The sequence below is a fragment of the Copadichromis virginalis genome, linkage group LG2, assembly GCF_057382275.1.
Source record: "Copadichromis virginalis isolate Kocher_CV1m ecotype Utaka linkage group LG2, C_Virginalis_male_GT1.1, whole genome shotgun sequence".
In the NCBI taxonomy this organism is placed as follows: domain Eukaryota; kingdom Metazoa; phylum Chordata; class Actinopteri; order Cichliformes; family Cichlidae; genus Copadichromis; species Copadichromis virginalis.
In genome coordinates this window covers 23,172,463-23,186,764 of record NC_140619.1, presented here as the reverse complement: position 1 = coordinate 23,186,764, position 14,302 = coordinate 23,172,463, and the positions used below count along the sequence as shown (strand labels likewise).

General features: G+C 42.9%; 1 protein-coding gene across 4 annotated transcripts in view; it reads right to left on the bottom strand.

Moving 5' to 3' along the window:
• Positions 1–14,302, bottom strand: part of LOC146717312 (connector enhancer of kinase suppressor of ras 2) — a 68,057-nt gene that overhangs the window by 28,683 nt on the left and 25,072 nt on the right. For all 4 annotated transcript variants that reach the window (XR_014923192.1, XM_085474278.1, XM_085474282.1 and 1 more), the window contains exons 6-9: positions 11,146–11,265; positions 9,073–9,132; positions 8,871–8,939; positions 4,889–5,035 (exon numbers count right to left, since the gene is read on the bottom strand). Coding sequence is in view for 3 of the 4 variants with exons in the window: in XM_085474278.1 (XP_085330404.1) it covers positions 4,889–5,035; positions 8,871–8,939; positions 9,073–9,132; positions 11,146–11,265 (396 nt within the window). In the remaining variant the exon portion in view is untranslated. The remainder of the gene's footprint in view (positions 1–4,888; positions 5,036–8,870; positions 8,940–9,072; positions 9,133–11,145; positions 11,266–14,302) is intronic.

The following is a 14,302-nucleotide window of genomic DNA, read 5'->3' as shown; positions in this document are numbered from 1 at the left end:
CCTGATATGTCAGAGTGTCGTTTCCTGCCTGTTCCTTGGTTGTAGACAAGTTTTTTTAAAAAGTGCTAATATAGTAAAATGCGACACCAAGCAGTCCTTTACAGTGAGACTGTGGAACTGGCCCAAAACAGGTGACGCCCACACTGGCACAAAAAGACACCTTGTGTGTAATTTCTGATATTACACACTTTAATGAAATGGCAGTATTTGACCCGGCTGAAATATCAGGAAAGTCACCTTTGGTGTATCAAAATAACAACATAATGCCATTGAATAAAGCTATGTAACGCCATATTCAACTCAATTCAGTTTTATTTATATAGATACTTCATATTGTGGGGTAAAGATCCTACAATAAAAAATGGCCTGTATTTGTATAGTGCTTTACTAGTCCCTAAGGACCCCAAAGCGCTTTACACATCCAGTCATTCACACACTGGTGATGGCAAGCTACGTTGTAGCCACAGCCACCCTGGGGCGCACTGACAGAGGCAAGGCTGCCGGACACTGGCGCCACCGGGCCCTCTGATCACGACCAGTAGGCAACAGGTGAAGTGTCTTGCCCAAGGACACAACGACCGAAACTATCCAAGCCGGGGCTTGAACCGGCAACCTTCCGATTACAAGGCAAACTCTTGAGCCACGATCGCCCCAGAGAGAAAACCCTAACAATCATATGACCCTCTATGAGCAAACACTTGGCAAAAGGAAAAAACTCCCTTTTAACAGGAAGAAACCTCCAGCAGAACCAGGCTCCCAGAGAGAGGACAGTTTAGATCTGCACTAACATTTCTGTTTGATCAGCACAATAAACATGTTTTGACTAGAACTAAACTGTCATCACACCTTCACATTTTCCACATGATGTGTAAATATCACACAAGTAATTTGTGTTCTTGATAACAATCAGTATGTTGACATACGTGAAATGTGCAGCAATTCTTTCACACCCGATAAACGTTAACATGAGGGTTCCCGATGGTTAGGGACAAATGCAATCGCATGGCAAGATGCTGTAAACAGACCAAACTTCAGTCACGAGAACAACTGAGCAACAACATGGGAATAGAGCAGCTGCAAGAGAATTGAACATTAATGAATCAATGATAGGGAAGTGGAGGAAGCAAGAAAAATGAGTTGAGTAAAGTTTGACTTATCTGACTGTTTTGTTTTGCTTAACGCGCCTTATAATCCGGTGCTCCTTATGGTCCGAAAAATACAGTACTAATCTAAACTTAAACTCAGCTATAACATTTACAGACAAATCTAAAATGTGCTGAAATAATAAACATTCAATCATAAGCACAGAAGTTATAAGCTACAGTGACTGATAAATAATGATAAATAAGCCATACTGTGACCCAGAGGGACACTCATGTCCACTTCATTATAGAAACCTGTTCAGCTGGTTGTTAATGCAAAAATCTATCTATCAGCCAATCACATGGCAGCAACTCAATGCATTTAGGAATTAGGCATGGTCAAGGTGCCCCGCTGAAGTTCAAATCAAGCATCAGAATGGGAAAGAAAAGTGATTTAAGTGACATTGAACCTGGCATGGCTGTTTATGCTACTCAAATAATCTCTTGTATACAACCAAGTTATACAGCAGAGCATCTCTGAACGCACAACACGTCGAGCATTGAAGCAGATGCCACTCTTTCAGCTAAGAACAAGCTATTGAGACTACAAATTGCACAGGCTCCCCAAACCTGGATAATTGAAGTTTGGAAAAATGCAGCCGGGTCTCATGAGTCTTGATTTCTGCTGCAACACTCGGAGTGGCAGGGACAGAATTTGGTGTGAAACAATGAGAAAACATGGATCCATCCTGCCTTGCATCAATGGTTCAGGCAGCTCATGGTTTAATAATATGAGAGATATTCTCCTGGCCCCTAACTATCAACTGAGCATTGTTTAAATGTCACAGCCCTATTTGAGGATTCTTGCTGACCATGTCTATCCCTTTGTGACAACAGTGTACCCATCTCCTGATGGCTGGATAACCCACCGTGTCAAAAAGCTCAAATGGATCCGTTTTTTGGGGGGATGCGGCGGACAGGATGTGCAAGAATCTGCTGCAAATGTTTTAAGCTATCATGTCAGTATGGCCCAATATCCCCCCCAGTATTAGCAAAGTGTACATAATGAAGTGGCCAGTGACTATATTTAAAGCAAGCCCATGTGGAAAAAATAGAAATGGCATATACCGATGTGTCAAATTAACAGTGTGACATTTGGAGAAATGTAATTATTTGCTTTAATGCCTCTAGTTAGATGAAGAGATTGATACCACTCATATGACTGCACTGAGTATGAAACTAGGAGCTGAAAACACCACACAGCACAATAACAGACCAAAAGAACGACTTGTGATTATTAAAAAAATAATAGAAATCAATAACTTCCCTCGCACTCAGCTAGCCAATCAATTAAGAGCTTCACTGCCAATACATGTTGCTCAAAATAGCAGGTTTTTATCAAGAGTAATGGTTTATATGTCTGAGCATGTAACAGGTTTGTGAAAGCAGGGTCACAGGCAACGTGTGGCGCATGTGTGACCTGTGACGTGGATGCTCTCAGTAACACATACATGTTGCAGCAGCCCAGAAGACATTCATGCAAGAATGCACGCATGCGGTATGCATCATCACGGTAATCCTCGTGTTCTCTTTTAAAACCCTTTCACATGTAATGACAGTGAATCATCAAATTGCTTTTACTCCTTCCTGCTGCTCACAAACCGGCACACACATAGAAAGAACGAGAGAGAGAGCAAAGGAGAGAGATATGTCATTATTTAGTAGAATAAAAGACGTTGCCATGGAAGGATTTCGGGAGCTTGGAATCACATGATAACATGCCGAGATAAATTGTTTCCTTTGTGGATTCAGTTATAATCCAGCTGTACATTTGCCACATTTCAGCTAAACTTCGCAGCCCTTACAATTCATCCTCCAAAATTGAGCTCAGAGGTGCGAGTGCGCATGTCTTCTCTATGTGTGTTTGATTTGGAAGCGTGCATGTACAGTAATGCATCCAAAAACCAGCACTTACACAGTGAAGTGACCCAGTTCCCTCGCCTCTCAAAGGAGCAACGGGTCCGATGACGGGGAATCATCTCTCCGCATGCATGCACAAACACATACAGTAACACACTTGCTCCGACACCCAGATGGACCAGCGTGCATGCGGCCAAGCTCAGCAATGTGCGCACACCCACCTCTCTCCACCGCACACACACACACATGCTCACACACAAACAGGCTGTTTAGCAAGATATTTTGGATTCAGTGAATTATCTACAGTATTTGCTGAGTAGCAGCTCTTGTTTCAGAGCCAGTGGAGCTGCCTGTAGTTGCTTATGAATAATTAAGAGATCCAGTCTTTCTGAGAGAGAACAAAACTAAAACACTCCTTTCTTCTCTTCTCCAGCAGATATCTCTGCGCTCTGATCTGGGCCCCTCATGGCGCGTTTATGTCTAAGCAGTCCATCAGAGTAGAATTCCCACAATCCCCTGCTATTGCATAAATATAACAATAGGCTCCTGATGACAACTCGGGGGCCGTGATAACAAGGCAGCAACCTGGAAACGAGAAGAGTCTTTTACCTTGTTATGATCTTTCACCTTGTGGTGATGAAGTTGAGCGCTATTGCACATCGCTACCCAGAAGCTGCAAGTTCTGCATAAATATACACTTGCATGCATGCCACCTAATAATGCAGTTATATGCTCATAGAAAGCACAGAATAAAAAAGGAGCATACGAAAAAATAAAAACAAACAAAAAAACCCTCAAAAAGCTAAAGAGCAGCTGAACAGAGATCAAAGCATACATGTAGCATGTAAATGAATTAGCCTGATGCTGAGATAAAAATAGCAGCCGTGCAACACAGGATCTTGACAAAACATTTGGCGCTTCAGAGAGCACTCAGGCAGCATCAGACTAGCCCTCGCCTCACCCCTCCGTCCGTCTCGGCACAGCTCGTTCTTTCTGTGTGCCTAAATTGCTCAGTGATATTTCTGGGCGGCGAGTGACAGATTAACAAAGTATTTGCCCTTAAGTGAAATGTGTACACCCACTACGAGCTGCGAGACTTCAAACAGGCGTTCCACCTTTAAGATCTACAGTACATTAAAAATTTACTCGTCTTTGACAACGAGACGATCTCTGGGGCAAAGGTTGAATGAATCGGGACTAAAGTCTCAATAAATCTGAATGTGAGCAGGAGGGGAGTGGGATGGGGACCCCTCGGATGACCTTTTGTTGCCTAAACTCTTTCTCTCCAGCATAAAACTTTAGGCCACGTTGCGCTATTTACATCCTTTACACAAGATCGAAATAAAGTGCAGATTTAATTAGGTAGTTTACTCTCCACTGCTATGATTTTTTAGCATTATTGCTGTTTAACAAAAAAAAAGCAAGCCTTCTGTATGCCTAAATTCTCTTCAGGTTGAGCATTAGCTGCCTACGCATTTGTGAATGGCTTTGAACGCTGCCAGCAGTGTGGCAAATGGTAAAAAAGATTTCTTAAATGCTCAACGGAAGGACTGATACAAGGTCAATCAGGGAATAAGTTTCTTTTAAAACAATATTAGTTTAAAATGCCAGGAGCAGAATGCAGAGTGTGGGCAGTAAAAGCAAGAGTGAGAGTGAGTCAAAGATGGAAGTACTACACAGGTTACTACATGTGAATTTACACTGTAGCTGTCGAGTGTGCTGATAAGGATGCATGAGACTAAACAGAAGGGGAGTAATACAAGTAATACAAGTTTCTGACATCTCCGTTCACATTTTAGTCACAGTAATTCTTCAAACTGAGTCTGACCGTTTGTCCGGTCAGCATGCGAGACATTAATGCGTCTGTGAGTTGTGCTGGTGTTTACCTGCAGGCCCAGTGGTTTCCAGCGGACGTTCCTGAGCAGAGCTGGTGTGGAGCTCAGGGTGTTCTGGGGCCTTTTCTTCAGCGTGAGGATGACTCCACATGGGTCCTCTCTTAGAGCATTCACCAGGTTCTTCAGTTGCCAGCCCACCTGAGAAACACACATACCAGGCTCCCGAAACGACTGCTGCAAACTGCTACACAATGAATCAGGCTCATCTGAATCTGTTGTGGAAAACCACCATGCACAGCAGCAGATATAGGACTGACTGCTGCTGCAAACCACCACACACATGCTTTTGATACTGCTTGTCCAAAAGAGTGTATGTTTCTAGGACATATTATACATTTTTTTTTCCAGACAGAGAGTAATAATAGTATGAAAGAAATTATTAGAAAAGCCACTGGAGCAGCTCTAGTATACAGCTTAGACAAACCAGCATCCTGTGAGGAACTTCTGTTTTAAATGTCCAATAGATAGATATCATCACTGCCAGCCAGTTCCATTCATGTTATACACAAATATTCCCTACAAAGATAGAATTATCTAACATGCTAACTTCATACCTACCTAAATAGTACCTGCTAGCTTTCAAAATATCACCTGCTTTCACTCTCTGGTATGTCTGTCTTGTAAGATTTGTTAATGTGATTGGTCAAAATTGGTTAGTTGACACGCAGTGATGGACAGCTAAGTTTATTTTTCACTAGTGCCTGGCCTTATCCGAAAACTTTCCAAGCATGATTTCCAGCCAAGTTGACTTTCAGTCCGTTTTCTTCTGCACTCAGTGTCACAGGGTTGCTGTAGCCTATGCCAGCTGTCATAAGGCAAAAGGCAGGGTTGCCAGTTTGTGGCAGGGCTAACAAATTGAGACAGAAAAATTTTACAGTCACATTCACACCTATGGCCAATTTAGAATCCCCAATTAAACCAATATGCATTTTTACTGTGGAAGCAAGTCAGATTACCCGGAAAGAACCCACAGGTGTGCATGTAATACCATCTATAATAAACCTCTAATTTGCAATTTCTGAAACTAGTTACCAAATTAGTTTAGAGTTTGCTATTTAACTCAAAGCTAAAATTCGATGTAGTCTAATACAAGCACGTCTAACCTAAAAGGAAAAAATGTTCCGATTTAATAGTTGCAAACATACAAGCTGCAACACAGAGTGTTTGAATGCTAAACTTTGTAGCCTTAAGTAAAGCAAAAAACTGACCACAGTGGCCCCACTGGTCTAGAAGAAGTGTCATATTTAAATAGAGGGTTGCTTAGTCAGTATAGTTAGGCCTAAGGAATGCAGAAAAGAGAGAGAGAAAGGAGTGCTGACTGCAGCAATTCTGGCCGGCCTGTCTCCAGAGCTCGAAGTAGTCGTCAGGCCATTGATTGGCTACACTGGTCTCAGCCACTGTAAATGTCCGCAGAGGCCACATACACTCGCATGCACACTCAGCCACACACAGAGACAGAGCTGCTCTGACCTTATTCCTGACATAATGATGGCCTGTGTCGGCCTGTAGCGTCCACTTTCCCCCTCTCCAGTTCAGAGCTCTGAGTTCAGTCAGTGTTCAAATGCAGGAAGAGCCTGGGTCAAAGTGAGTTACTGCTGTCTGTTCTCTCCTGCCACTTAAACCAAAAAGGGGTTATTCCTGGACACACTAAAACTGGGGCCATTCATCTGTGCTGTAATTTACCAATGTGAACTGTTGAGCTCAAGCTCAAATCCTTGTGCGAGGGGTAAGGACATTTATCAAACAGAAGTGTGGAAACAAATAGTTCCTGTCATCTAAACACCTTCAAGCATCGAAAGCTAGCTTTGAATCTCTGGTCAGATTTTAAATCTTGTTTACGATACATTAATCAGCTCCTGATTTGAAATAAAAGTCGACTCATTTTAGACAAAGCTTTAAAGAGCTGTGTACGCTCACAGAACATTTACCATTTAAGCATTTTGGCCTCTTTTATAGTAGGAAAACTTCAACATGTTGGGACATTCTTGTCGTGCTTGGCTGCTGAGCTGATTGCTAGCAAACTGTTTAGCATGAAGTGATAACCACACAACAATTAGCCAAGCTTAGTGTAATCACTTGGGAAATGGTGGAAACAGGTAGCTCAAATCTGACAAAATGTAGAAAAAAACAAACAAAAAAACCCCCTTTATATCAGTGCTTCTGAAGTTTAACAATTAGTGCAATATCTTGTTTGTTGAAGCAAACGCTGCCCCCACCTGATTTAGCTATGCTAAGCTAATCCTGTCGTGTCTGTAGTTTTGAAGCTACATGAGTTGATAAGACTGTGGTTCGATTTCCTTTCCTTGATTTTTATGCAGCTAAACTGCGAGTGAGCTGAACTCGACTTTTATCAAGCTAAACTTTTGTTTCTTCCATGACTTTAAGCTCCACAGCAACATAGTGCATTGTAAACTACAAGGGCTCACACAGCTACTGGTAACCAGCCCAGTTTAGGTCTCCTCTCTTATCCAAATACACAGATAGCAAAGGGAAGCAGGGAGAGACCTACCAAAATAACAGAGCATAAACTGCTGCTGGAGAGCTTTTTTCAAATCCCAGGGGTCTTCATTATTTTCCCAGATGCTATTACCTCCACATAATTATGCTGCCTCTTCAAACAATCAGTTTTTTATTTGAGCAAATTCCACATTTTTCCTCAGAAAACGAGCTGAGCTAAAAAAAACAACTCCCTGTTTTGAAGTGAGTCTCCAAAAACCCTCATTCACAGACACGAAGGCAGCGTTGTTGCTTAATAGGCCTACATGATGATTCCATAATGTAACGGAATTTGTACGATCCATATTCACACTAATGTAATTTTAACTTTGAAGGCTGATAAGATGAACTTATCAATTGCTGTTGACAGTTACAGTTTACTGGTGGTGTGTATCCGTCTTTACTCTTTAGCAGCTCAATTTGGGATTGAACGAAGAGCTGTGTTGACTGGAGACTTCCCTCTGCTGTCTCTCCCCCCCTCTTCTCTTTTTCTTTTATCCCCTTACTCTTCTCCCCAAGTCCCTCTTTACTTCCTCCTCCCTCCCACCAACTCTCCCAGCTCTGCCTCAGCATCTCAGCCTCCCCCAAATGCTTCAGCCCCCCCCCACCGTACACGCACACACACCTCTGTTTCCCCCACTGCTTATCTCCTACCCCAGAGTGAGGTATCAGAGTGGTGAGGGTCTAGCTGAGGGAGTAATGAAGGGTTGGAGCTGAGAGCCTGGCAGGGTGCGATCTGCACCGTCACCCCGAGGAGAGAGAGACAGAGATAACACCTACCTCCCTCACATGTCAATCAGAACCGCTCCCAAGCCCCTGCATGCATGCTTTCGCATGAGCAACACCTATCAAGATGCACAAGGAAATTCATATGGGGAAAAAAGCAGACAAAAGACGTCTGCACACAGACACAACACTCCCCCCTTCAGAAAACTCATATAAACACTGGAACAAATTGTTTGTGCCCGAGCTGACAGCACAGGCAATAGATAGGCACGTTCAATCACATGCCCTCACAAGCCATCGTTCCATTTAAAATGGCTGCCCATTTCTCTGCTTTTCTCTGATGTGATGAGTTATAGGCAGAATACAGCTTTTCACATATGAAAGTGGAACATGGGCTCTCATTTCAAACAGGATGCCTCCTTCAGGGTTTTTTTTTTTTCTGACAATAGGAAGAAATTCCAGAAAGAGTGAGCAGATAATCACACTGGTCTGAATAAAGGTCTTCTAACAATTGCCCTATAATCTGCTCCTGCCTCTAGCCTAATTAGCCTATATAGCAACACAGGCACAGGACAGGAAGCACCATGGTGGCAGCAGTGGTGGTGCCGGCAGACATTATGTACCTTGGCACCTCCTTAACATAGCACATAATGGGAACAAAAGACTGCAGTCACGGTGGAAACAAATGGAAAGGACCTTTTCTGTAATTTTTTATGCCTTCAGTGTTGTGTTTGGCAGGTCTTTAGCTCACCACTGTCTGGTGGTTGACTTGGATCACCTCATCCCCTGGATGGATCTTCTTACACTGATCTGCTGGAGACTGCAGAGGCAAAAAATGGAGGACAAAAACAGACAATGGAAACAAATTTAGGCGAATACTGAGGCAACAAAATCGGTGTTATATTGGGGTTGGTGGAGCATCAACCTTTCAAATGAGTGAAGCAAAAACTCACATTCTCTGTGGTTCCGGTGATAACATGGAGTCCATCATATGTTGATTTTATATACATCCCCTGAAGCGCAAGCAAACACAGGTAGGCAGGGTGGATTTAGTATAAGAGTACACAGGGAAATACATCATATGTACAGTACTGTGCAAAAGTCTTGAGCTGCCGTTCGTGTTTTTATATTTTGCTAGATAAATGGGAAATAGGTGCACCGGTTTATGAGCGGTTTACACAGTAATATAAGGGAAAAACAGAGTTTGCATAATACTGACAAACTTGATTGTTTAATACAGCATGAACTCTCTTAGCCAAGCTTTATTCTAATTTCTACAAGTAGTCTTCAGGAATAGTTCCCTAGGCTTGCTGAAGGACATTCAAAGCTCTTCTTTGCACGTTGACTGCCCTTTGCTTTGTTCTCTGTAAAGATGATCCCACAATGCTCTAATAACATTGAGGTCCAGGCTCTGTAGAGGCCAATCCATGACTGATAGAGGTCCATTGTGTGATTTTCTACACAGGTATGCTGTTACTGTACTGGAAGTGTGTTTGGGATCATTGCCACGTTGAAAAATGAAGCTGTTGCCAATCAGACACCTTATAGACAAGACACCGGAAGCGAACCAATATTTCCATCCCGAGCAAAATCCACCTTTTCCGGACACTGATCCTGCCGATTCTACTCTATGGATCCGAAACGTGGACGGTGCTCAAAGTGGACCTCAACAAACTCAAAGTTTTCCAGATGCGTTACCTTCGGCAAATATTGCGAGTATCACTTCGAGACCGCCTTCGAAATGAGGACATCCGACGGATGTGCGACAACCAACCACCAATCGAGGAGCAAATTCAAAAACGCAGATCGCGATGGTTTGGCCATGTGTGTCGAATGGACGCGAGCCAACTACCACACCAACTCTTCTGGTGTAAACGACCCACCCAGTGGAGAATCCAACAAATAGCACCAAAGAAAACATGGCTAAAACAGGTCGAAGATGACGTCAGAGATTGCAGAATAAATCTCGACAAGGCCAGGACAATCGCCAACGATCGTCATGCATGGAAACGAGTTGTGAAGGAAATTCGACATCCATTGGCACCCACCATTGGCGTATTGGCTTAGGAGCCGATCCAGGCCTAACGCCAGCTAGGGATCAAAGAAGAAGAACAAGATTGATAGATAAGACACCACCAATGGCTTGAAATGCAGCCTAAACCACGACAGAGCCTCCACCGTGTACATACATGTTGAAAATTACTTGAACAGAAATTTCCAGTTAGGATTCATCACTCCATCAGACCTGTTGCCACATATTTTCAGTCCAGTTCTTGTGTAATTTGCTATCAGTTTCTCTCTGTTTTACATCCTTCCTTGACAGTCACCCTACCACATAGACCATTTCTGATGAGGCTTCAGTGAGCAGTTGGTGGATCAGCTGAAGGACCAGATACATTTCTCAGGTCTTCTGTCAGGTCTTTGCTGGAGGTTTTCCTATTTCTTAAGGACATGACTTCTCGTCTGCTGTAGATAGTTTTTTAGGCTTACCAGTTTGACTTTTGTCCAGGATGCACTGCACACAATGGCAGGATACAAGTTTTTTGTCTAGAACTTCTTTGGCATTTTCAAGACCTCTGCACAGTGCTGCATATTTATCCTTTGACCTGAAAAGTGAGAACTTCAGACCTAGTTAGGAAATATTTGCTGTGAGACTTCAACTGTACAGATGGATCATTTTAAAGGAAAGGCTAACACAAAGTTTCCGGATAGCCAAGAACCACCAAAACACTCAAACCGCCGGTCCAAATTCTGCACTCTTACTTGACTGGGCTTTCTATGAGACTACAGTTTTACGATACTTGCAAAAAATAAACCAAGACCTGGAGCCTGGAAAATGTAAATTAAGAGCTGTATAAGTGCTTCCTGGAAGACTTTTAGGTTAGAAGATGCTATGCAACTACAGGTTGCCTTTCACAGTACAAATATAATTTAATCGATTGTCGAAATAAAGTACTTGTTGATATATGCAGTTTTAAAACAGCCTTAGTTTGTTTGATTGTGTGCATCTTCAAAGAGGTCCTCACCAGGCCTTCGTTTGGCATGATGCTGGTAAGGTGGACCACCTCCAGATGGGCAGACTGAGAGACCAGAGAGTCTGACGACAGAGAGATGATGTGATCGCATATCCCTGCTAAGGTCTTACACTGAAGATGGAGGCAAAGAGAGCAGGGAAAATGACAGGAAGAAAGAAAAAGACAGAAAAAGAGGAAGACAGAAAGTTATTGAGATTGGTTTTGGGCCGCAAGGGATGCTGTGACCTAGCTGGAGGAGGTGAAACAGACATTATTTCATCAGATTGTTCCACGTCGCCACTTCCATCAATCCAGCGCACAAACTGTTTCCTGTCACAGTCCGCCCGCAGGCATGCCCACAAGACACCGTCACAGACAGAACAACACATCAGCCGTACTAGCCAGCCTGAGGTGTTCAGTTGACATTTTCTAACGTCTAAATTACAGAGCACAGTTTCCATTTGTTTTTTTTATCAGTAACATTTGCCTGGATATCAATGAAACAAGCAAAAAAAGAAAAATTGTAAAACTGCTGTATTTTTTCCCCACACTGCACTTAAAGCCTATTCCTAATACAAACAACATTACCCAATCCAAGCAGCACTCACAAAAAGCATTGCCTCACCTTGCCTGTTCTAAATAAACCTTGACTATATTTCAGGCTGTTTGTGTGCTCGGTCACGCATGCAAGTTCATTTATCTTTGCCTTCTAATCTTAGTTGATTGAATGCAGGTGGTTTACAGACACTGTTACCCTGCTTATTCTCCTTCATAGCATCTCTTTGTAGTGCATACACACATGCTAGCACACATGCACACACGCTGAAATGTAACAGGCATACATGGAAGACAGACTACAGCTACAGTATGCTTGTGACTAGCATGGCAGTGATGAACCCTGTATGAAATAATCTTCTGATCTACGTCCTAATGAGCAATTACCAGATTACAGTTACGAAACGAACAGAGGAGATCTTCAGTATACACACATGTGATACACACGGTGTGTGTGTACAGCTCACAGCCTATGATTCATTCAGTGTGAAAGAAAAAGGTGGAGAATCTTCGGCGAGCTGGCTATGTGATGCTGTCTCTCACACACACCTGCATCTTTTTTTCTGAGTCACTTATTTAAAGATCGCCTTGTCTGCTTAGTATTATGTTTATACAGTAATATTATGTTCTAGCCAGCATGTTCACGTTATGTAATGGCATACCCAGCTCAGGCACCAAACAGCATTTTGAGTTTTAGTGAGGGTGGGTTTAAAGGTTGGTTAGGGGTAGAAACAATGAGAAAAGGTGCATTTATAATCCCGTGTATAGAGCCATGCCAAGCTAAAGCTCAAGTGACAATATTGGGGCTGTACTTGTGCTCCTCTTTGATCATTAGACTAATAGTCCTAACCCGGGATTAATGCCGAGTAGAGAGACAAAAAGGCCACCAGTGCGGCTACTCTCAGCTCCTCTAGCTCTGACACCCTGGACCTTGATCTGACACGCCTCCTCAGCACCAGAGCACAGATTATAGGGAGGTTAACTTATGTGGCTGGCTGGCGTGAGATTTAAAAGCAGTCAAACAGAAAGCCAGACATAGTACACTGCCAAACGGATTAAGCTCTGGCGGAATCCCCCTCCTTCAACTGCACCACCACCACATTTCTTATTCCCATTCTCTCATGTGCTTTCATCCTCATCGACTCGCGCCTTCTATCTCATGCACATGTACACACCGAGCACGGTTGCATAATGCATCCTCTGCACATGCATGGTCTCTCACATACTCACACACACACTGCAGCAAGTATCAACCAAGACAGAGCGAAAGATGGAGAGGCAGAGAAGGGAAGAGGAAGAGAGAGAAAGAAGGAGAAAGGCAGGGAGGTGGGAGCGGGAGTCCGGGAGGAAAGGGGAAGAAAACAAGAGAAAGGGAAAACACACAACTAGGACAGTCTTATGTAATTCCTCTCATCCTTATGCATGCATGCACAAAAAACACTCACTCATACACACTTCATGCTCCATCAGACACAGACTCACACATATTCATATCTTATAGCTCTTCTTTTCTATCTCCCTCTCTCTCTCTCTCTCTCTCTCACACACACACACACACACACACACACACACACACACGCACACGCACGCACACACACACGCACGCACACACGCACGCACACTATCCTTGTCCATCTGATTGCTGCAGGCCGTGGTCTAAAAGAGAACAGAGTAGCAGTGAGTTTTGCATTATTGAGCAGAAGCTGAGATAGGTACAACTATCACTACAGTAAACAGTCTGTAATCCCCATGCTGGCTATACACTGGAGACTCTTAGATACTGTATGTCTGTCTGAATCAAAATGCATACAGTAGAATACTTGAGTGAAACTGTAAACCCAGTTATGTGAAATGACTGCATTGTAAGTAAGACTTCAGACCGAAATGAGAGCAGAATTTGAAGAATCACTCCCTTTAAAGCATTTCCTTTTAGAATAATCATATATTTATAGAGATTGTTACGATAGGCTATAGTATCGCAGTGTCCTACAGTTATGGTATGTTTACATTTGCTCCACTGTTTTGGAGCTCTGGATGAAAAAGAGCCCGCTGGAAATGTAATTAATCAACCAGTGTTACTCACGGGTGTGTTTAACTCGTTTTCTATCAGAGAGCCCAGTCTAAATCTTCAGTTATAAATATGATCAAATTACTAAAAGCTTACTTAATTTACTTATTTTTTTTATTGCTTTGCTTGTTTTTTTGAAGCTTTGTGCAATGTTGTCTGTAACATGTTACAAAGCAGCAGTACTCAGATTACATTTGCATTGAAATGAGCAACATGATGTTTCCAGTCAATCTGTTACTGTCTCCATTGTTGCGTCAAAAGACAAAAAAGAGAAAAAAAAGAGTCTTGCTTGGGGTGATGATAAGTCTGTTAGCTGCTGTCAGCCGCTAACATGCTCTACTTCAAAATTTGAAGAAGCACCTGTGAGTTAAGTGCACCTTGCTGAAGAAGGGTGAGGCTGAAGAGGCGAACATCCTTGCTGCATCTGAGAAACAGGTAGCTTTTAGTAGAAGCTGTAACAAACAGACATAAACCAGCTTGTTGCTGGTTATGTGGTGGAGAAGATGCTACTTATATCCCCCTGCTATACCTGGAGGTCAAATCTAA